We start from the raw sequence: 24901 nt of genomic DNA on the forward strand, positions 1-24901 counted from the left end.
CAGTCCTCAGTGCACCCTGATGATACCCACATACTAAAACCTTTTCCTCTGAATAAAGCAGAAACCAACACACCCTGTGGTTTTTGTTCCATCTTGTCTTTTTACCAGTGCACACTGGATGCTCCTCTATTGAAGGGCAGAACTTGGTGTAGCTCATCTACACACATAAAAGAAAACACAGTCTTTGCTCGTACTAGGGCAATCTGGGACCAGCTTTTTTATCTCAGCATGTCTCAAAGTTCTTTTAAGTGACTTTGCCTCAGTGTCAGTTTGCACTAAAACAAGGTAGACCAACATGCCCTTGAACCTTTGTGAACCATCTGGATAGAAATACACTACTTAGATAGACGCACGCTGCCTTCCCTGGGAATTGGTGGTCTTCCTGTCCATAGAAAACAGATCACATCCCTACTGGATGAGACTTCTTCCAGAGTATAGTGGAAACAGCTAGATATGTTCTGAAGGGTTGTTTTAGATTTATTTATTTTTTTAATCCAGGCTGGTAGAAGTGCCTGTCTTGCACAAAATAATACAGAAATTAGAGTACTCAGGAGATATGATCAAGTTTCAGTTTTTTTCTGTTTTAGAGATCCACACCCACAGACCCTATCTATTCCTAGATTATAGGCTTTTCTGATAGAGGGGTATCTTTAAACCTTTTACTACACTGAAAAAAGTTTGATAAAAGTTGAAATTTGACCAGATTAAAAAGCAGCAGCCAAAGATAACCATAACTCCGTAGTCTTCTGCTTATGGCACTCCACAAAATCATAAACACACACAAACATTAAGCAGGGACCAAAATTCAAACTCCTTTTACCGAAAAATATTAGGGGGTGAAGCCAACCATGTACATATTAAGCTGATTACGCTATTTCTACCTCTGAACTTTCCTATTCGATATTTATTTGAATTATCAGCCTCTTGACTAAAGCTTCCTCATTTAAGATTGTCAATAACAATGACACTACAATTCTTCCATCTTTTTTTATAATTAGCAGGCATTGCTCAAAAGTATTTTTTAAGGATCACATTTCAGTTTTCTTTCTAGTACTTACCTACAACATACTGAGATCTCTCCAGCTAAAAGTTATACTTTGTCACATAACTCCTATTCTTGTGGCTACCCTGAGAGAAAACTATATATAAAATGTCATATTCTTTTATTCCAGCTCTTGCACAAGAAGAAAGTTCATTAGTATCATATTTATATGATGGCCAGAAATGCAACCATTAAAGCATCAGAAATCTTGGCAGTTACTGTAGGCAGATTTTACATTCAGAATGGAGATCCATGGAAGAGAGTCTAGCAGTATCACACCATTTGTAAAAGCTTTCTATCAGTTTAACAGACATGTCATTGCAGAGTAAATGGTTTCCAATGAAGCCTGCAATGCTAGAATTTGAAAGTGCTGTAGAAGCACTTTTTGGGGTTTACATCTGTGAAAGTTTTCAAAACTTTTTTCACGCTGCTATTTAAGGCTATTGGAAGTTCTGGAATCTGTAGAAGATAGTTATTTAGTTATACTGGTGGAAAAAAGGTTTTTCTTTTGTACTGACTGACAGTAAATATAGAACGAGGAATTTCCTAAGAAAGGTTTTTTCAGATATAAAATAATCATTTGTGAAAGTCAACATTTTTCACAAAAATATGCAACAGTTTTACAAAGGGCGGGATTTCTGCCCCAAAAGATAGATTAATTTCAGGAAAAAAGCAATAGCTCCACATTAATTATAAATCATAACCTAAAAATGGAATTCATTCTGCTAAAACAAGAAAAAGCATTTAATTTTCAGTCTCCCAAAATCCAACTGGATATTCTTGCTGTTTGTTTGTTGGGGGGGGTATTTATTTTTGGGGTGGATGAAGCTGTTTGCTGGCTCCATTTTGATGTAGAATTGGTTACTTTCTAAAACCCTGAAATTTTTACAAGACACAAAGATTTTCCATCAAACTCTTCCAGGACTTCACCAATTGTTAGACTGTAAAAGAGAGTTGCTTATTCTGAGAATTGCTGTATTACTGCTAGGTTTTAAATGGTATCTGCAGAACAATTTACAAAGAACTTTCTATAACAGATCTTTTAAAATGACACTTCCCATCACAGTACAGACAGAAATTATATACTGCACATCAGAAGTACCTCCCAGTCAAGCCTTTTTGCTTAAGTGCAATAAAGAAATCAAGTTTGTTGAGGAGATAACTGCCTTTTTCTTTGGCACATTGAAAACTGTTAGCTCATTAGGTCACAGATGGACAGTGTCATAGTCTCACCTAAAATTCACTTTCATTTTACCATTGCACCTCCAACTGTGTACATAAACCAAGAATCAATCTTTGCTCTCCTTTGACGTGTAAACACAATACATTTACATAACTGTAAAATCTATTTTTTATTACAAGAGAAGTGAAAAAATGAACTGGCCCTTTGTGTTCAAGAGTATTTGATAGTCCCCTCTCCCTATTTTGGGATCTTTTAGTAGCATATGGATTTTAAGGCAAATGTCAAGTACCCTTATTGTTTTTTCATTATGAAGTCTGCATTTACTGAAACATTAGTAGTCTGGCATGAGTATCAGAAACACATTTTTTGTACTTCTACCTAAAACATGCTGTTGCAGATTATATCTATCTTAATTTGTTAGACCAATTCAAGATACTGATCTTACTCTAAAAACTGAAATAAATACTTTGTGTTCTTGATCCCTCAGAACAAGATGTTCTCTGCTGCATTCTGAAGTAAATGTGAAAGATCCAACAGATTAGCGAACAGCTTGAAAGACTGCATACACTGATGGTAACACTTTATAAGCTGAATTCACTAGTTTGCAATTTGTTTTTTTCTTAATTCTTTTTACTTACTTTCTCTTTCCTTTCTTCCATAAAGAGAAAATTATCCAAACCCCAAAACTACCTCTGTCTCCAATTTTTATGGAGAGAAACAATGTAGAAAGGCAATCTGTCATTTCATGAATGAACGTAGGATGAATATACTCTTTTGTACGCATAATTAAAAATTTTAATAGTTCTCAGAGAAAGAAATCTGAACTATTGTAAGGTTGAGTTTAAAATTTAAGTACAATGAATAAAAGTATTTCAGGAGTTACTATTTTAAAAATTCTAGTTTTCATGAAATGGATCTCTCTTTATGAAAAGGAAAAAGACACCAATCAACAAAGCTAACTTTCTTCTATTTATCAAATGCATGCCTCAATTTTGTAACATATTTTACATATACCTTACATTAAAAAGAAACAAAAAAAGTTTATTTTTTTTAATTAGGAAAAAAGTCTAAAATGGCATATATGTTCATCATAGGAAAGTTTAACTATAATTAAACCATAAGTGATAAATACTTAAATAAGAAAAGTTCCATTTAAGAATTATTTTTTGAAGAAAACTCTTAAACCCAAGGATTTCGTAACTAGGGCACTCTTACTGTAAATAAGGATAAATCCAACAGCTCTCCACCTTGCCAAATGTCTAAAATGATAGATAGTATGAAGTAGAAAACAGCTACTCAAAGGCAAAAGGAACACAAAAGCCCCTTATAAAATGATAGGGCAGTGCTCATTGTTATTCAAGTGCCTTAGTTGCCATATCCTGCTTCCATTGACTGCAGTGGAAGCTTTAGCATTAACTTCAAACAGGTGCAAGTCCCACGAGACTAAAGGGAATAAAACCTACAGTCACAGTATGAAAGCAACAGTGTATAAAGTGTGGTGAGACAGGATATGCAATTCTAATCTGATACACAGAATCTGACAAAGCTGTTTAAATGCAGTGCCAAGTAAGGATGCAACTGAAAAAAACAGACATTTATAAACAGAAGTTTGGCAGGCCTTCATTCAATGCTACAAGAAAAGCGCAGGAAAAATGTTACAGAAATGAGTGCGCTAAACTATAGTGGGGGGAGAGAAGGGAGACCCAGAAGCAGCAATAAGCATCATCCTGTTCTGTAGCAATACAATATCACTTGTACAGGACACAGCTGTTGGCATGCCTTGGTGGATACTTCAGGCTCCTTGGTGCATACTGCAGACTGGTCTGCTCAGAGAACTGTTGGGACTTAGACCCTAGTAAATTAGCCATTTTTCTTTATTCTCTGCTGTGTTATCATGAGCATTTAAAAATGTTTGGGCATTTTTGTTTTTTCAACTTAAATAATTTTCAAAGAGTAGTCTTTGGCTATATTCTTACATCAGTTGAGTTATGCATGCTCATGTCCCTAATTCTATAAAGAATGTAGCTAAGATGTCATTATATTAATCAGACAGTGGTCAAAAATAGAGTACTTATCCCAAAGGAAGTTATGTGACTTAATAATTTCTTCCCAGACAGAATCAGAAGAAAAGGCTATGCAACAAAAAAACTATTTGTCTAAAGTGATTGTAATAAACCTCAAACAGTCTCAGTATTAAACCCAATGTGGATAAATATCACAGCAGGATGACCAAACCTCAACATTTAATTTTAGAACCAGGTTTTGGCATTAAAATTAAGATAGAAGGTAACAATTCTGAAGGTGATAAGTCAAGATTAGAAAGAAATTACTGTAAAAGGTAAGGCAAAGAGAGTAAGCAGCTCTTCTACAGTTAGCAAGTTTTATGATGAAAAGGTAAACATATACCTGTGCAAGCATGGGAAATCCGAGGTTGCTGCATCCATTACAAGGTGTCAATGCCTCCCATAAACCTGAAGGACCACAAGTATTTTCACCTGCATCATCATCTTCTTCCTCTCTTGGCGATAAACGTGTTGAAGAGGGCCTCTGTGCATAAAGAAACAGTACATTCAAATTAAACACTGTGATACCCTGTAAAGAAACATTCTACTAAATTAACTTAACAGATTCCCATTTATAAATTCAAAAAGTTAAACTGCCATTTTAATAAAAAGTAACTATTTGACTCAATCTGCTGTATGAAAATCACACTTTGTAAAGAAGATGCATATTGATCTATCTGCAATTATACTTTAACTATGAGTGAACATAATAATATACAGAAACTAAATACGTATTTTTAATGTAATATCAAGTAATTGGCAATTTCTGCTTCATTTTACTTTACAATTTGCTTTAACTTCATTAAGTTTAGGATATCCCACAGAGAATAAAACTAAGATTAAAAAAAATATATTCAGATATCCCCAAGAAGAAAATACTATAAGCTAAGGGGAACTTGCTTCAGTGGTCATCTGTTATGGTCAGAAAAGAAAAATACAGCTGCATCACATTTGCCTGGATCGGTCCATGATTTTTTCAGAAAAAGATCAATTCAATCAAAATACGAGATTTCTATTTTTATTTTATATTTACCAACAATAAATGTGTTAGCTTATGTTGTAGACAAAAATTTTACTTAAAAATGCTGGTCTTATTTTGTTTCATCAGCTAGAAGGGATGAAAGGTACTAGGAGAAGTCATTCAGATACAAGCATTAAGGCTTCCATATTGATCTGTGAGAAAGGAATAATGCTGATTGTTGCTTAAACCAGTATCCTAATTTTCTATGACAGCCAGAAACAGGAAGAGCAGACAGTTCCCATTTATTTATGTTATTTTGCTACACAGGATTAGTCCACCCCAACTGAATGAATTGCAGTGGCAACTTTTATTGATTTCAGGAGAAGGAGGAAAGTTAAGCTAGTAATGAATGATTTTTATAATTTCATGTTTAAAAAATTACAACAAAAAACCAAATTAAATTTTACTCACATCTAAATTCTTTGTCCATATTTAAACTGGAATATGCAATAGCTGTTCTAGCCTGTTTGACATTTGTTTGTACAGCCTACTTGATATTCAGGTACTAAATCAGCTTGTTGGTATTAAACAATTTTTCAGAAGAAGCTGGATTTTTGCTTGACTAACATAATGCTGTCCAAGACGATGGCTCACCATATCTATTAATCTGGTGGCAATGTTAGCTCTAAAGCACTGCTATGAGGCCCATATAAAAATAAAGAACCCCCCCAACTTAGCTGCAGATTATTTTAGCCAATGGAATAAAGACATGTGTGGAGTCTGCTGCAAGAAAGGGAATGCAGAGGTGACGGAAAAGTAGCAGGGGGAAAGAAGCAGAGAAACAGCAGCAGTTCTAAAGATGAACACAAGCTGATGGAAACTGTAAAAGAAGCAAAGGCACGGCACAGATAGGCAGTAACTCAAATTCTGTAACATCTGAGGATCATTTAACCTTTGACTCTTGTGCTAACTTCTTCTACACAGATGTGGCTGGTATACCATTAAGTTAAACGGAAAAAATATTTCTAAATTCTTTTTCAGCTTACTCACCAAAGAGGAGAAACACAATACGCCTATCTCCACTACTCTGACTCCCCTCGCTTTGAAAATGGTTGTTCCCTTGTTACAGACTTCATGAATCTAGCCCTATCTTCTAAACTTAGGTGGATTTATTTACTTTTTATTTTAAAAGTCGATTTCTGAAACATTCTTAGCATGATATTTCATGAGGTTATTTTGACAGTCAAGTGGTAACACAGAATGTGTTGCCATAGCAACCAATATTCTTAGACAGATTATTAAAAGGATTGGGTTAACTCTGCAGAGTGTAGGTCGGGAACAACTATTACTTCTACGCGTTTGCATAGACAAAGGAAGCAGACCACAGGTCTTTCCGTTCTATATTTATGATGCCATCTTCCATGGTGGTTGCCCTACGTTTATATTTTACATCTCAGAATTGTTGCACCAGAGAATAAAGTGCTTCTTGCCCCCTGGAGCAAAAAGCAAAGAACTGCAGCAGTGCGAGGTACAGGAGAGCAGGGAACACACATTAGCTGTGACCTTACACACCAGTGTAAGTGAATGAAGACAAAAGCCACAGAAAAATGTCAATACACCTTCTAAAGGCAAAAAATACATATGCATAATACCAAAGAGAAACTTTCAACATAACTACAGGAAGATGAATAATGAAACTGAATACATTTGAATCATTCAAGGGAGAACATATGAGTATTTAGCCGTTACAGGAACGGAGTACAAAAAAAATCATACCAAGATATTATTGAACAACAGAAAATGTACACAAGCAGAACGAAAAGGAGTTGTATTATTTCTATTAGATGCATTTTATATAAATAGCCTAAAATAGAGTGAGGATCACAGTAATTTGAATTAATATCAATATGAGTAAGAAACAGGAAATATTAGACAGTCAGATCATCTAATCATTCAAAAAAGGAACAGTAAATTTTAGACTTCATTAGACACGCTACTGGAATAAATTGACTAGTATTCTTATGCAACCAGACAATCCAGGTATGAATAACATGATACCGGCTAGTTTACAAACTACTGCAGAGTAGGGTTGGCTCTTTTTATACTGAATGACAGATTTCTGTTTTGCCCAGATTTCTGCTATGATAAAGCACTAAAAAGGAAGTGTTAGGAGAAATGTATGTGAAGGGTCAAGAAAGAGTTATTGCTGTCACCCTTTTCACCCATCCGTGCCGTGCTGCCAGAAGCCCAGTTCTTCCCAGACAACAGGCACAAAGGAATAAGTGGGAGTTGCTGCAGGGAAAGCTGCATTTGCAAAGAGGAGGGAAGGAGTTAATAGCTGCATGAGAGAAAGGGGAGTCAGAAGTCCCCTAAATGGGGTACACTGGCTGTGCATACCCTGGGGAGAGGGATGCACCTGGAAGAGACAGGTGAGATATACAGAGAGATCTGCAATCGATTCAAGGACTTCAAACTGTCACACAAGCCCACAAAACTCCCAACCCAGACCACCCAGTTTCCTGTTATTCTCCCCCAGCCTTTGTTCAATTCCCAGAGCTCCCTCATTTTTCTGTTGTTGTATAATTTAATTTTGCCTCCTTAGAGATCCTCTGGACATGAAAATCTGATTTTGTGTATAATGCTGGAAAGCCTTGAAATAGCCCTGTAGGGAGGGGTTTAGTAAAACCACAGTTATTTATACCCACTTCTCAGCAAAAAAGAAATAAATAAATAGAGAGGAAGGGCTTTCTGTCACCTAAAGAAAAATAAGACACAACTGAGAACCTTTTATTCATGCCTGTTTTGATTAAAAAAAAAGAAAAAGTAAATGTAGTTAAAAATGCCACCTAGATCATAGTTGCTCAATTAATTGAATTTGACATTATGAAATGGTGAAGTCAATATAAACTGTAACACTAAGCTTCAAAAAGGCCAACTGCCAAAGCTAGAAGAAACATGAGCATAAGCATTATACATCCCCAAAAAAACCCAGACAGAAAATGTTAAAAGATATTAGACATGATACGTATAAAGGAAAATTTGGTAGGGAAGCCACAAGACATAGATACAGAACAAAAGTTTTATTAAAAGTTCTGTGTTTTCCTGGAACGCTGAATTAAGTATTAAAAATTTATTATAGCAGTAAGAGACTAACACTATATTATTTCTCCAAGTACATAAAAGAGAGAATAGTAGTATAGCAGTATGGGAGTAGTAAGATCCAGCATAAGGATACTGGACCATTACAATTAGTGCCAATTTTTATTCAGACTCTACTGAGCCTGACACAACACCTCTGATTGTCTAATGATCATTTAGATTATATCTTTGAAAATTTAGGTATAGAAGTCTTCCTCTTCATGTCTCCAACTACATAAAAGGCAAAGTTTGCCCAGTAGGATATTTTAGACTGAAGGATACTTTATTCTATACACAGGCTAGCTGTTCTCCCAAAATATGTATGTATGTACACAACAACTTGACATCTCTCTCCTGATCTAAGAGAACAAACCAGGCAAAATGATGAGTACAGACAAAAAAAGCAGAGAAAGACTGTTCTGCTCTTAAAGTCAACAGGAAAAGAAAAAGAGAGCACCTTTAATCTTAGCTATTACTTAAAGCTATAAAGTTCACAGCTCAAGAAGCTTTATGCTGTGTATAAAATGTATGTAAAGTTTTGGCCTTCCTTTTTACAGATGTTAACAATTTCCTGACTACAATATGCCCTCATTTTCTAGACAAGCTTTCTCTGCAAATACATAAATAATCCAAACTGTTTTATTTCCTTTTATTCCCTCTTTTTCTCAGTTTTTAATGAAAACTGGTCTGCTTTCTCCCTTGACATTTGTAAGCCACCACTGCTAGGCAAAATGTGATTTAATTCCCTCGTTTCAGGATACAGAGGAAACTTTTTTGTAGTAGTTCAGTGAAATCTAAAACAAAACATCAAAATCTTTCTTTACTTTTTGCCTCTCTGTTTCATCATAATTATCATCTGTTTACAGAAGTATCGCAAATACCCTTTTAGACATATATACTAGAGCAAGATAACGCCACCAAAAATGTTAAAGATATAAAACAACAGGACCTATACCATTTGCTATTGCATCATAGTTTTGGACACTAATGTTAACTTTTCATTTATCTTGCAGTATATCACAGATTAAGAAAATAAGCTTTTTGAAAATGGAGCAGCAAAGATGAAATCCAGAAGGCAATCTCCTTCTGCTTAGGGAATGTAGAAAGCAACCAGACATTTGATAAGCTAAATGCTACCACTCAGTCTGGAACAATGAAGTCAGTAGGACTTCAAAGTAGTTTCTTCTAAAGAAATAATTTTTCAGACATAAAACCATGCACATACTTCATATGATCCTAACCACTGGATTACAAAGCTGTGCCTCTATCCCTCCTTTGCCTTGCCCAAAGGATATGTAATTATGTTGTGAAATTCAAGCGAAAAAATACAGTTCTGTTGTCTAATATTCTAAATTTACTTATACTAAGAAATAATAGAGAGGGAAACTGTCCCTGAATATCCTCTATAAATCAGGATGAGCAGGTCGTTCTCTGCTGCTGTCATTCCCAACAGCTGTGGCAGCCAAGCCAGGGACAGCGGAGCTGGGACAGCGTTCCTGTGCTCTCAGTGCTCCCCCTGCTGCTGCCCAGGCTGCTCCCAGAGGAAAATGCCTGACAGATGCAGAAGAGAAAAAAAGCAGCATTTGGGCATGAAATGTAACACCATCAGTTGCTATTTTTCCACAGCAGCATCCCTACATTAACCAAATGTACCCTTCTGGGATTCAGTAATGATGTTGACAAGAAGGAGCCTCATTTACAAGACACACGCTATGTCTTGCAGACTAACAACAGTAAAATGCGTTGGTGGCCTGGGCACACCTTTCCCACATCCCCCAGCAACCTTCTCCCCGCTTGGTGTTTTTCCGTTTCCCACCCTCATTATCTTGTCCTTCACCTTACACTGCACACCTGCAGCCATTCTTTCACATATATGTTCGTAGTTTACATTGCTTTCATAATTTCATTCACTATGACTCTCATTAGAGTTTGATTGCACCTCCTGTATTCAGCAAGGGAATACCAAGAGAACAAGGATGGTTTTGTACCTAAAGCAGCTGAATGTTGGAGAAGGTTACTCTCTACCTGCCTCTGCTATAATCCCTGTGGGATGCCGGGCATGGCATTCAAACTTCTTTGAGATGGTCACTAAGCTTATGCTGGTCATATTGAAATTGTGAAGGCAAGTTTGCAGAAGTGCCAGGCTACATCAGGAATCAGCGTATTCCGTGATCATTTTCAGTGGTATGTGAGACTTAAGTGTTGTGAAAATCCAAGCCCTAGCCCTCCCAGAAAGGGAGAATCTTGACCTCTACACCACTACACATCAGCCAAGCTGCATGTGATCGTATTTTCTGACTGGGGCTCTGTTAAAAACAAACAAAAAACCCAACTGGTCTCAAGCAGTCACATGCTTTGAACTCAAGAACAGTAACCTCTGAGCCTGGGAAGAAATTCCTGTAACTTGAAATCAGCAGAGTCATGGTAACTGACTATATGTAACAGCAGTAAAATGTAGTAACTTTAGGGAAACATGGTTAATTCACATACATGATGAAAAGTACATGAATGCATAGTCGATGCCCCTCAGATGGCATGTGCTGCTGACACCTATCATGATGAGCAGCCCAGAAATTAATCAAGCTGTCTTCAAAGCAAGATCTGACAGTATGCAGTAAACACACCCTTGAAGTAGATGGCAAGTACAATGCACACTGAATAAGGTCAAAACTTTAAGTAAAAATGAGATTATAAAATGAATATCTGAATATGTATTCAAAGCAGGCCCATATATTTGAATTTTTAAATTCTTGCATGTAACAAATAATAACAATACAATACCGAATCTTTGCACTACTCTCATAAAAGGATGCATACATAGGATTTAAAAACCTATCAAGCTATTAATTAATCAGAAAAGCCCAGGCATAAACTAAAAATGATACATTTTCTTCCATTGATGAAGGAATTAGTATTTTTCAAGGCTTAAGATAGCTTTTCATTTCCTAAAAATAACCATTAAAAAAAAAAGTCCCATCAATGGAGTGTCATTTATTCATAAAAAAGTTGATGTTGGCTAATTGATTTTTCACTAAACATAAGAGTTTTGAACTGAGTGTGGTAATCTTAATACAAAGAGCATTTCATCTTATATATAAAGCCACTACTAGGACAGTCATATTTAGTGATCTGATATTCTGTGTGTATATCATAAGTGCAAAGCAAAAGACACCTCAAAGCATTTCAGTAAGAATTCTCATTCTTTGCTAAATCCTGTTTAATTTTGTCATGTAGGTGAAGATTTTCAAATGACAGAAAATTCAAGAATTCAATAACTTGAAAAATTGCAGAAAATGGAACACTAAATTATTCTATTAATTATAACTTAACGATAATAAAAAGGTATTTGTAAAGAATTATGTAGTAGATGGAGCCTATAGGGGTTTCATTTTTAAGTATCTTGGGAAGCATATACTGCATTTGTTTTTCGGTGTGAAATTAATGGGATGAAGCATTAGCTGCCTGAAGCTGCAATATGCACTGTCTGGATTCAAACAAGCACTTAGAACATCATTCTTTTAAACTAGTTGGAACTGTTTGAAAGGTAAGCTCGTGGGCCGGATATGGTCCCCCAGGGTCCTCAATCCAGCCCCCGGTATTTACAGAACACCCCCCCTCCCCCCTGCCGGGGGTTGGGGGGGGAAACCAAGCAGCTGCAGGTGACTGCCTGCCACTGCATCTGCGCGCCAGCCCCCTGGTTAAAAAGTTTGAGGAGCCCTGATCTATGGACTAAACTAATTTCTGGATTGTTTAATCTTGGGATTAAACTAGTTCTAACGCACTTCAACAACAAATTTACTCCATCCTACTATCTGTGTTTGGGACAGGACTGAATTGCCTTCCAAATGAATTTGTCCCTCTTAACATTAGGTAAAATAAAGTGAACCTTTGTTTTAAGCATTTGTTTAACTTTAAGCACATACCTAATATTCACAGATCAGACTACCTGCACACTTAGCATCAATTTTAAACACTTAGTATCAAAGCATGTCAAGTGTTTTGCTTGACCAAGGAAAAAAGGACTTAGCACATTGAAGCATAAAGCCCCAAGACAGAATTCAACCCAGCAAGCCGTACTGACTGCAAGGACACTCTGTGCCACAAGAATATATTTCTAGGGATGCCTTTCCATCCCACAGGCATAGTATATTTGACCTAAGTTGGTACGTATGAAGGCTATACACACACGTAGACCATGCAAAAATGCAGGAATTTGGTAACTTTTTTTTGACTCTTGAAGTTTAAGCACATTAATAGTTCCAATTATGTTAATGGAATTTCTCATATTAATGACAGGCTTATGTGTCTCCCCGAATCACTATGCAATGACTCATTCCAAAATGTGACTCATTGTGAAAAACTCATGTACCAGCTGAAAAAGGAGTCTGATAATGAAGAGTATAGGAGCCTACAGAAAAGCAAAATCAAGTATTAATATTTGTAGGAATATTAAATAGAATTAAAAGTTTAAGCATATTTACTTTTGCATAAAGGTACAAATATAACTCAAAGTAAAGACAAGCATTTTTGGCTTTAAATGTCACAGAAAGAAAATGCTGCTTGGAGTAATAACTACAGAGGCATCTCTGTATTTACCATCCCTATACTATCTGAATGTTACCATGTAACATTTGAAAGACTCAGTGCAATGTAATTGCAAAGCAGATCAGCTGTAAACCATGTATTTTTCTTTTTTTAAATCTGTGAAAGAGAGGGTGGGTAAGTGGGTGGCAGAATGACGAAACTTATAGAAAATACATTATTTGTCATGAAATAGAGCAGAAGGACCAGAAATTAAAGTAGGGGGGAAATCAGGTGGTAAGTGAGTAGGCAGAAGTCACCACTTTATTACTCCTCCAGTGCAGTTTTTTATTTAGCATACATATTCTCAGTAAAAGGTTGTTACTGAAAATGCAGTTATTCCATTAAGTTGCTGTTGGCTTAATGAAGAACATAAGAGAAAAATTGTATCTGAATAAAAGCCAATCTAAAGAGGAACTATATACAGAATCTGAAGATGAATGCTGGTTAAGAGTGGATAATCAAAAAGGCCTTGAAGAATGTCTGTACTAGACAGATCCATCAGTAAGAAATGACTAGTAGTTTGCCATACTGTCACCTAAGTGCTAAATAGAATACAAAAACAATGCAGTGGAATAGCTGACAAGCAGTTGAAACATCTTGACAGGGCATAGAAGTTGAAAGCCTAACTGGAAAAGATCAGTCAAATAATAACCTACCTTTTGACCTCAGTAAAACATGCAAGAGCCCAGACACTTCTAGAGGTATTAGAAAAAAGGATCACACACACACACACCCCCCCGTAAGAGATGCAGAATGCTATCAAGTGGACAACAGCTCCCAATGCAGCCTGATTTACATGGTAGGTGGAAGCCTGATTTACGTGGCAGATGGAAGTAGAATTCAAAATCATCTTCACTAGGAAAGCAAAAGCATTGCTATGGCTGGTAGGAATGTGAAGTTCACATATTGCAAGCTGCTGCTTTTTCCTGTCTTATATAGTTAAGACACTGCAGTCATCTCAGTAACCAGTACTACCAGAAGATTTAGGACAGTGTTTGCTCTTCCTGTACTAGATCATCTGTATTGTTCTTTTTACCTGTGGTAGATTCAACATAGTATGTACACATCTACCGAATACAACCACACCTTTCTGTTGTTTTTCAGACATACTCCTAGACAACTGAATAGCTAATAATTAAATTCTTTCTTCAGCCAGTCATCATACAGTGTCCTAAGGGTCTTGTAAAACACAGATGAACAACTCTGTCAGTAACACGCCTTCATCTACAACTTCTGTGTAACACACTATTTCTTATGAAGTATTTATGGCTAAATAAGTGATCTGTAAAAATTATTGAGATTCCTTAAAGGAAATACTATTTTGGACAGAGACAAGGTAGTAAATACTCCAATAACCATAAGGAATCAACTATTAATAATCGAGAGAAAGACCAGCATAGGAATAAAATATTTTTACATTTTAATATTACTTTTGTCAAGACTGACAGGCAGTGCTGAGGCTGCTTCTTTGCAGACTGTAAACAGTTCATATTCAATAGATACCGGGCAGAGCACCAATATCAACAGAAATAATAGCAGTAGTATTAATAGAAACTGCTCAATCTCAAATAACTACTGAAGCAAATAAAACTGAAGAGACTCTTCTGAGATTTTCCCTCATGGCACTAAACTGAAACTTAAAATAAGTCTGGGAATGACAGATGCCAAGACCAAAGAAATTAGATTATCAAAAACGGTGTAAATCAGTTCTTGCATCCCTCCAGAAAAGTAAAGAAACTGGTGTAAAAACAGATGCATGCATGGTCTAGTAATCCTACTTTCTGCTTCTAATCTCAAAGTAAAAATTTATACCACTGAACCCAGCCAAGGGTTTCAGTATAGTGAAGTTACAGAAAAGACAAGAGGTGCATTTATAGCACACTGTTGACCTGTATTAATTCCATGGGCAAACATTTCTAATGCATAGTAAATATCAGTCAGTTGCCCCTTAACTCTGAATTACTCCTGTTCTTATATTTTACAGAGGTATAAGAATCTGGTCTAATATATTTTTCTGCTATCCATTTTATACTTGATGAGCTTATTCACAGGGACTGAAAAAATCTGCCAACAGAATGTCATTAAGATTTATGTCATGAGAGGTCAACTACTTCAAGACTTAAGAACAAAAATACTCTATTTTTTATATGTCAATCATAAAATAAATGTATCTGTTGTCATTAGGACAGAATGAAATTAAACAAGTGGTCCAAGTAAGTTGCCCAATATTCTAATTTCAGCTACTAGACAATCTTTAAAGAAAGCGTTCTTTTGTATTAGCTTATCATGGGTGATCATTTTGCCCTGTGAAATATGGCAGAATACTTACCATTAGCATTATTTGTATACCTCTTACTAAGAAGAAGCAAAGAAAGGAAACTGGGGCTGCTGCTGCTAAGAGACTACCTACTTATTCAACTTTAAAAGAATCATAGAATACAATATAGTGAAACCATACATTTACACTTATCCTTTAATAGGTCCTGTAGGGGTTCACATAGCTCTGATGGATTAGTAGGCTCCATTTTCTGTTTACACCACAGGGATAAAACTATGCTGTTCCCCTCACTACAGAAAACAACTGAGACACATACCCACATGGTTCTCTTCTCATGCATTTCCTATCAGATGGTGATCATCAGGCTTTACTGTCAATTCCAGGCTTAATGACTTTATCCTTATACTAATAGAGTAGACATGAAATCAGTGTTGACTTCAGGTATATTCAAAAGATATTAAAGATTTTTTTCCCCCTTTACTTTTTGTATCCTGCTGTGTAGGTCGAACACTTATTTTTTCCAAGGTCACTATGTATTAAAAAAATACAATCAAATCTGCATGGGTACCTGCTGACAACATTGATAGAGTTCTAGAAATATTACAGAAATACCTACCTCTGTATGATGCAGAAAAATAAAAAGCTAAAAAGTTCTGGAATTATGTATTCCTTGTTTAAAATTGAAGGATAGAAAAGAGTATATTTTAACAAGGAAAGAAAGAAAAAGAATGCTTTAACTCAGGTATCTTTTCCCTAGAGTAAATATCTACATATGACTGTGGAAAATAAATCTCCCACATATCCAAGCTCAAGCTTTTACAAACTATCAAACGTAATTTTTCAAGAGAGCAAAAATATGTTTTCAGAAATTAAAATCTAATCATACTTAAACGTTGGAGAAGTCCTTCATATTCCATATACACCACAGACCAAATTGTTACATGGTCCATTGCTCAGATGCGATAAACCAAGTAATTACTAAAGTTTCACAAATATTTCTCAATTCTTAATGTTAACACTGCCAAGCTACTGGAGGGACATTTAGATCTTGACTGAGCTACCTCTACACTGAGGTTCAGCGTCTATCTTTGGGCACTCTGCTTAGCCTCTAACTGCCACCCCAGAAAACTGACTTTCCAAATCCTCTGTCACATCTGTCAGGCCCACGTAGATGTCTCAGCTACTGACCAGAATAACACTAGATGCCTACGTGTATGCAATTGTCTTGAGTGCTTCAAGCTGGGATTCAGCTGCCAAGCATAGGCATCCAGCACCATAGATACTACAGGTAGCTGCTGACACTTAACTGCTGCTCCTTAAGGCATGACCATGTTAGCCCCATGCAAAAGGCACCCTGCACATCAACAGTGACATGAGATACTCAATATTAAGGCAGGTGGATCCCACCTTTGGAATTTCAGCACCCCTACTGGTGATATTCTGATTAGCCAGGGAGAAAAGTAATTTTAAGAGAACCAAGTAAGATCACGATGAGAAGAACTTTTTGCACTCTTCTGAGGGAGAAGTTGAAAACCTGATTCTGGCTGGAACATTGGAGAAAAGTCTGAGAAGAGGAGAAACCCGAGGTGAATACACAGCAGGAGTCCATGACAGACTTTTGGCAGATGTCTAGGGAAGGTCAGGGCTTGAGGGAAACAGCTCTGGTGACTGATATTCTAGAAACAGCAAAAGTCATCCACCCCCGTGATGATTTGGGTTTGTAATAATATGACAGAGAGTTGAGCTTAATATTATAAAATCACCTGCCTGGGTGGAAATCTCATGGTATTATCTTCTCTTTCTCTTTTTCAGAAGTGACTGAAATTCACTCAGAAGAATGAAGTTGGAGACCGTAGCTTAAAAACAGATGTCATGTTGTACATACTACATATTCACAGGATGATGGGCACTGAGCGTATAGAAGAAATGGAAGAGACAAGTGTTCTGCTATGCAAGCCTGGCGATAGTGTCCACGATGGCACAGGCAGCTCAGGGATGTTAAAAAAGAAAAGGCACAAACAGGGATGAAAAAGAAGGTTCTCTGAAGCACTGAATAACACACACACACACAAAAAAAAGATATTTCATTAAAACAAATATACTTCATATTGGGAAGATCATCTCAAGATCAGTTCTGATAGAGTCCTCAGATCCTGGCTAATCCTGTTGAGATTAGTAGATTTCTTTGGTCTTAATCTAAGCATAATGAAACAGAGGTTAGTCTTCAAATTATGTATGTGCTCAGTACTACAATATATGACAGTCTCTGCAGTTAATTGTAAAAAAACGTAAAAATCTACTATGGTTAATTTAATAAAACATAGCTGTCCAACAGGATTCTTGAGTAGATAAAATACTATTAATCATTTCCAGATCACCCCGAATTTACATACAGCTTTATAGCCATAAAGACAAACAAGCTCTTTGATCTGAAAAGCTTAGAATGTAATTACTTTATATGGAAAAAATGCTACACCCATATCTGAGATCCTTATGTAAAAGAGATTTAGCTAAGTCGAAAGAGTCCGCAGCAGGGCAAGTGAAGTGGTTGGTAGCATGGCAAGATTTACATACAAAATAAACTTGAAAGTGCTAGGATTACTTAGTCAGGCAAAAGAAAGCTTTAATAAAGGACAAGCCTGAAGTATTGCAAGTTATGGTGGGTGTGCGCAAACTATTTGTTCTTTCCTACTCCGTCCAATTTTACTGTATAAGAATAAATGGAAGCATATACTCAGCATATAAAAGAAAATGTCTATACATAGAGCATGTGTCCTGCAAAACACAGTCATACAGGGTCATTGCAGTAAACAATGTGACAGATTGGAGTAAAAGGATTAGATACATTTAGGATTCACCAGTGCAAGCTAAACGCATAACAGCATTCAGAGAGATTTATTTGTCTGTAAGCTATTTTCCTGCAAGTATCTGATAGTCAAGGAATTTGCCACACACATACATAATTGCACAGACTGGTTAAATATTCCAGAAAAGCATTCCAGTGGAAAAGGAGTAGGTACTGTTTAATGCAGATTAGATGAACTGGTGGCTAGGCCAGCACCTTCCCCTAGTTATACTCTACTCCATGTAGTTTGAATCATACCAAGTGTTGTCATGTTTCAAGATTTTATATTCTTAAATAAGTGCTGACTATCTCACAGGGTAGGTCTATGCTGCACACTGGAGGATTGTTTAGAAATACTTCTACCAGAAATCGCAGCAGCAGGGAGCTGCAGGCTAATTTAGTTGGCTGTGAAACATGCCACTGGGAAAATTATTCTGTGTCAAGTTCCATGCAGCTGCTGTTAGGATCCCTCTAACAGAAATCTTTACAACACTGTACTGAAGCATAGCATAACGCATAGATATAAAATATAACCTATATTAATAGCTATAGGACATAAGCCAGGAAAGGATACATTAAAAATGTCTGAACTTCCCTTGGCTAGGTAAACTACCTAAGAGAAGGGAAAAAAATTTACATGAAGTCAGTATGTTGCCCTCTGTTTCTCTGCAATATCCAGCTCATGCTTAAATAGAATTTAGAAATTTAGTGGCTTGTAGTAAGTATATCATTCTGTTGACCAAGTGGATGTTTGGTACTGGATGTTGCTTTATAAATGTCTTATTGAAAAAAATAACAGCAACAACAGTTCTAATCAGCAGGAAATACCACTGCACATTAGAAACTGGACTAACCTGGAAGAAATTGCCTTCATATTTTTAATTCTCACAGAAATAAGAGTCAGTATATGCTTGCAAAATAAGATTCATAACTGAATTACATGTAAGAGTTAAAAAGCAACTTAATACAAAATTCTTGCAATATTGAAGTTTGGCAATACATAAACTATCTATCATTATTATAAAGGGGAAATTAAGTAAAGTGACAATAATCCAAACACTGACACTCAGTACAATTATCTTTTTTTATATATATACACATCATAAATACCTGCAAAATATAGCAAAGCTGAATTATCAAATTCAATAAATGTCACTATATTAAATAACATAAAATTTATCTGCTTCTCTCCATGGAGTCCCAAATAATCAGGCCTGATTGTCTTACTATTCCCTAATGAATAACTAAACAAAATTGTTCTTGAATGTGTTTTTAACGTATCCTCATTAATCAGCCATTGTATATATTTCTGGCTTGCTCACCATCATTTTCATGTAGAATTTTGTCTTGCTCTCTCAATAATGCCTATATGTAAATGTACGGCTGTTAAAGGCTACCCCATTTGATCCAAAATAGTAAATCACTTTACTCCAGCATATTTGACCACTCTTATGCATTACAATATTTTAGCCCAACCATTATTCATTTAAATGTTATGTCAAAAAAACCCAAACCAACAGTATTATTGAATAATTTTACTAAATAGTTTACCTCAATATTTTTCAACAAATCCCAGTGATACTTTGTAAAATTAAAAAGTGCACTTTTTATAAAAAATAATTTTTCTTTGCCTTAGAAAAAAAATGAATCTGAATAACTGACTTATAAAGGACCATGAATAAATTATATTCACCTCCAATATATTAATTCTTAGCCATCTTCTTTCAAAAACACACAATTTTATGCTTTCAGATCTCCCCTTACATATAAGCCAAACACAACCATAGTTTTATTGCCTTTATATACCCTCATCTTCTTGATATTCTGACATAAAGTATAAAGCAGATCTTCTCTTTGATTATGTAGCATCACTGTTTTCAGCAATGTTAATATAAGATGTTTTAAAGTGTGGGGTTTTTTCACTCTCTCTTAATGTACATATCAACTTCCCTTTCTGGATGAGAAAAGTAAGCGGAAATTGACATTTATATGCCTGTGATGAAATCCAATTCTTTTTCCTGAGACTACACAGAACTTTTCTTCATGTTTAAATTTAAATTACTGCTGCCAGCCTTTATTATCTATTATATAACCACATTAAATTTAACCAGATATACTGCTGCCACTTCCTTGAAATCCCTATTTAATGCAGCCACTATAATGCTACATGGTTTTACTATCTTTAGTTTTACTCTGTAAGCAAAAAAATCAGGGGCACCTTATGACTTAAGTTTCTTAGGATTTATTCCAGGTAATTAAGTAAAATCCTTTAACATATACTATGGTGGTAAATGCACAAAAGCACTTTCTGGAAAGATGTCTTTCATCTAAATTCATGTCACATATTCAAAAGACAGTAAGATACTGCATTTGCACTTGCAAATCATTAATGTAGTTTATGTATTTATGCTTCTGAACACAACAGCGCAAATGTTAAAATAAACATTGCAAGCAACCACCTACTACACAAGATTAAAGGAACTGATCTGAAGAAAATACTTCAATTTGAAGCTTCAGCTTCATTAAGTCTCTATGGCAGATTTTTATTTTAAAATTAGGTTTAGTTCAGAAATGTTGATGACTTCTAAAAAATATGGAGAATCATACTTGTTACCAAGTGAAAAGAAAACATGCTTTTCAAATTCTTTCTTAAGGACTGGAATAAACTTCTGAATACAGAATAAGATGAATGTCTTTTAAGAGTCAGTTATAAGAAAAAAAATCATTAAAACAAAATATCAAGGTTATGAAAGGAAAAGACTGAGATGCATTATATCCAATACAAACACCTTACAAATATGTATGTACTCATGCACACACATATGAAAGTGCAGAAGTTATCAATAACCTTTTTTTTTTTTGCAATCACAGGCTGTCCAAAGGAAATAAAAAGTAACATATCATTCTCTGATATCCACAGGAAAAAAAATTTTCTTATAAGGACAAAAAGCCCAAGTTATATTTTCCAAATTTTTTTAAATTACGATAAACAATCAGCAAATACATTGCAATAAATACAGCATATTTCTGGTTTTAATATTATATTTAGAATAATTTGTTCAAATTACATGAATATATACCCAGAAACCTCAAATCCGACAAGAAACCGTAACAATGTTAGTACTCCAAAGACAGAGGAATCTAAGTTAGAGCAATTTACTTGCAAGAGCTCAGGAAGATTCCTCACAATATACACTCTGACATTCTTCTGTTCATGTTCTGGACAACCACAAATTTTCTGGATCCCTGCTTTGAATGTTATACCTTTTTAAATTTTCTTACTTGCTCATGAATTCACACAGAGTTTTTGAATACACACTTTATGTGTAAACTCCATGTTATAACACACCTCTAATTTTAGCCTTGATATTTTAGTTTGTAGTTTAAATGTATGCCATGATGTTCAATAATTTTTCCCTTACAAGAATTACAGGTGTTTGTTTTTAAGCTGTTTGTATTATCAACTGTGTTAAAAATCCATGATTTTAACGTAGCAATGAAAAAAAAAGATGGAAAATTCTTACATAAGATGGCTGCTTTTGTTCTTGAAATTACTGAGCCAGACTGCCATCTATTGGAAAATAAATATCTTTTAAATTAGACTTTTTTTTTTTTAATTTAAACTACTGTAAGTTATTGTCAAAAGCTGATTTTGCTAGCAATCATACTTAAGACAGCTTAATTTTTTATAAGTTAACTAAACTATGATACATGCAAGGATTCTCCTACATCTTTTTCCACTCCTCATGTTTCTGGAACATGTTTTGAAGTACAGCTACTTTTCTGACTTTCTGAACAATCAGATCCTAGTTATTTGGAGGGGAAGTTTTGTATTTAGCAAACACAGAAAAACCATTCCATGTCAGCACCGAACAATACATAAATATAAAGTTTTCCCAGCTCACCTGTGCAGCAGCTATCAGGGTTTTCCATGTCTTTGCATATACAGGGGAACTAAAGAGTTTATTCAAGTCACATTGACCAAAACGGGGAAAAAAGGCAGACAGAAACTGGGAGTAAAAATCTACAAATCCACCATCAACCCCACCTAGTGTATAAGCCTTTGAGAAAAACAGGCAATTCCTAAACTAAAATGATGCCTAGGCATATAAATGCCTTTTTAGATCTCTCCCCAAAGCAGCATACTAGTCCACATTTCCAGTTGCAAAATTATGTTCAATCTGCCCTTTAATTCTGTGGAGGCAACAAACAGGGGCTTACTGCCTGATGTCTCATAATACATGTTTTAATGACCAGTGAAGGCAGACTAGGAAACATGGAATTATTTTGCATGACAGCGTATTGGAAGTACATTGAAACACAGCCAGAGTTGTGAAATCAAGCAATGAAATGCTAAAGTTTCCAGTGTCACTTAAAGTTGACTTTTGTTTATTCTTTATAATGTACTCTTCAAATAAAAGGTCACATTAACTTCTCATCTGACTTTGTGCTGTTCAGCAAACAAGCAGAGACAGTTTTTACCCTCTTCATTAATTGCTCTCCTCATTCAGGAAGCCAACGCAGTCTGCCTTTCCAGAACCTAAGAATTCCCCCTTTCCTTTTCAGCTTTTGGAATAGAAGCGTTCTGTGGGGGCATTTTTACTCTCCTCCAGATGTGTTCCTAGCCACATCTACACCACAGTGTTTATTCTTATTGTCCTGACTTTTATTTACTGCTCCATTGTACCTTCCCCCTCCCAGATGTTCATGCCTCCGTCTTCATGATCCTTACCTGCAATTTTCCTATTGATATTTTCCACGTCCTGAGGAAACTTAAAAGTCAACACAGAGATGACTAGCAATTTAGAATCAAGGTGACTAAACCCAAAATTTTCATCCATAATTTTTTTTCAGTTTCACCTAACCTCAGTTGTGCAAACTCTACTTCCTATTTGACTTTAAAATACTGTAAGCACAAAAACCTCTGTTTTTTTGGTTTTTTTTTAATGCCTTATGTCACACATCACACACCTGGTCAACAGACATATATTAAGTAATAAAGTGTATGGTGTTTCCAATGTAAAATTTGATGAAAAGAAGGAAGTCCCTTGGTCCAAGCATAGCAGAACAACTTGCTATGTGGCTGGATGAGCAATTGTCCAATAACCTAGCAAATGGAAGAATAGATAAAATTCTGTCCTTGACCTAGGACAGTTCCAACCCACAACTTCTTCAAAAGAAAATGTGGTTTTCTACAGGTGCTCTATCACTGGGCAACAAATAACGTGAGACATCTGAGGCCAGAAAAGGAATAGCATTTGCTAGTGAACAGAGACTCCCAAGTCCTACTCTCAGCATTGCACTGGTATTTTTCCAGTGGTTGTAAAATCCAGAAAGAATACTGGAGGGGATCAACAGGTCGATGCTCAGTTGATTTAATTTGAGAGACTATAAAAGTCACACTAAAACTCACCCTTATGCCACAGGGAGAACTGAACGCCGTTCTTTCACTTTCCAGATTAAGCCTGTCACTGTGAAGTTACCACATTAAATAGCAAATATCCCCACTACTCTTACACTAAACAGTGAGCCCTGCTCTTCCAAATAAAAGTCTGCCACTTAGATTCAGGAGAGAATTCCAGGCTGTGGATTCTAGATAGACAGACACTTCCTTCTGCAGTCTCAAATCAATCTAAACCTTATTTAGCCAGTGCAGTACCACAACCAGTTGTTAAAATAAACGCTTTGAAATACACTCCGCTTTCTGATGCTTTCTCTTTCACATGCTTATGCCATCTTCAGGAGGTGGCTCCTGATGCTCCTCGCTCCAATTTGAGAAGTTTTTGACCCACAAGCTACTATTCCAAACAGAAATTCCCCAGTCTTGGCTTCTTATTTCTCTGAGCAATAGCATAATACAAGAAATGCAGATGTCTCCGAGAAGCCAGTTCCTTTGCAGAATCTTCCTAAGAGTCATGAAGTGTCTTGACCTGGGTTTTGGAACCTGTTCAGATCACTGGACTACAGGAGAAGTTGAAAAGCCTGTACCAGTCGTCATCTCTGAAACCAACATTTGTCCAGGAAATAGATCATCTGACATTACCAACAGGGATCTGACTTCTACAGCTCTTCAGACCTGACACTGGCACAGTCAGCAATGAAAGCTGGGGGGGAAACTGCTGATCTGAACCTGAAGTAACTGCTCACTTGTAGAGGCACACCAGGTGCACTTCTCAGCCCTGTGCTGGAGGTGGTAACAACACTGTCCTGCAGGCCAAAAAAACTCTGTGCTCCACTGTTACCACACTCCTGTGATGCCCCTGCTTCCATGGTATTTTGGGATGTGCAGCAGCAACGAATGCAAGCTGAATGAATGCAGACAGCAGAGAAGATCTCACTTACCCTACTGAGATTTTTATGAAAGCTTCCCAGGGAGGAGGAAACTGAAGACAGAAGAAGCTGTAAGAATCTTTCTCTTCTTTAATACCTACCCAAGGAATCTATTTCTGACTCTCCATATCTATATATGTCTCAACTTCTCTCCTTCTTTCTGTTTCTCCATGTTCTTATACATAAATATTAATTTAAGTTTCTTCAACCATCACCCTACTGTCACACTCCTTCTACCACCATGCTTGCTGGTCCTGTCCCCAAAGTAGTTTGGCAGCATTCACCTTTGCACCCATTTTCAGAGCTAAACATATCTCTTCATTTTAGTGCTTTTTCCTCATTGTTCTTTGATGGCTCCTTACAGTGTGTGTGGGTTTTCACATCACCCATGCACTATACAGGCAGTCTGTACACCAAGGGAAGGCAGCACTTCTCCCAAACTAAAAGACGCTGTGTCAAAACTGGGAGCAACTTCCT

At 36.1% G+C, this 24901-nt stretch overlaps 1 protein-coding gene across 5 annotated transcripts in view; it reads right to left on the reverse strand.

Annotated features, from left to right (window-relative positions):
* Positions 1–24901, reverse strand: part of ANKS1B (ankyrin repeat and sterile alpha motif domain containing 1B) — a 441931-nt gene that overhangs the window by 328421 nt on the left and 88609 nt on the right. For all 5 annotated transcript variants that reach the window (XM_080394136.1, XM_080394134.1, XM_080394135.1 and 2 more), the window contains exon 9: positions 4632–4772. In XM_080394136.1, the coding sequence (XP_080250262.1) occupies positions 4632–4772 (141 nt within the window). The remainder of the gene's footprint in view (positions 1–4631; positions 4773–24901) is intronic.

This window comes from Falco punctatus (genome assembly GCF_963210335.1).
Source record: "Falco punctatus genome assembly, chromosome: 6".
Classification (NCBI taxonomy): domain Eukaryota; kingdom Metazoa; phylum Chordata; class Aves; order Falconiformes; family Falconidae; genus Falco; species Falco punctatus.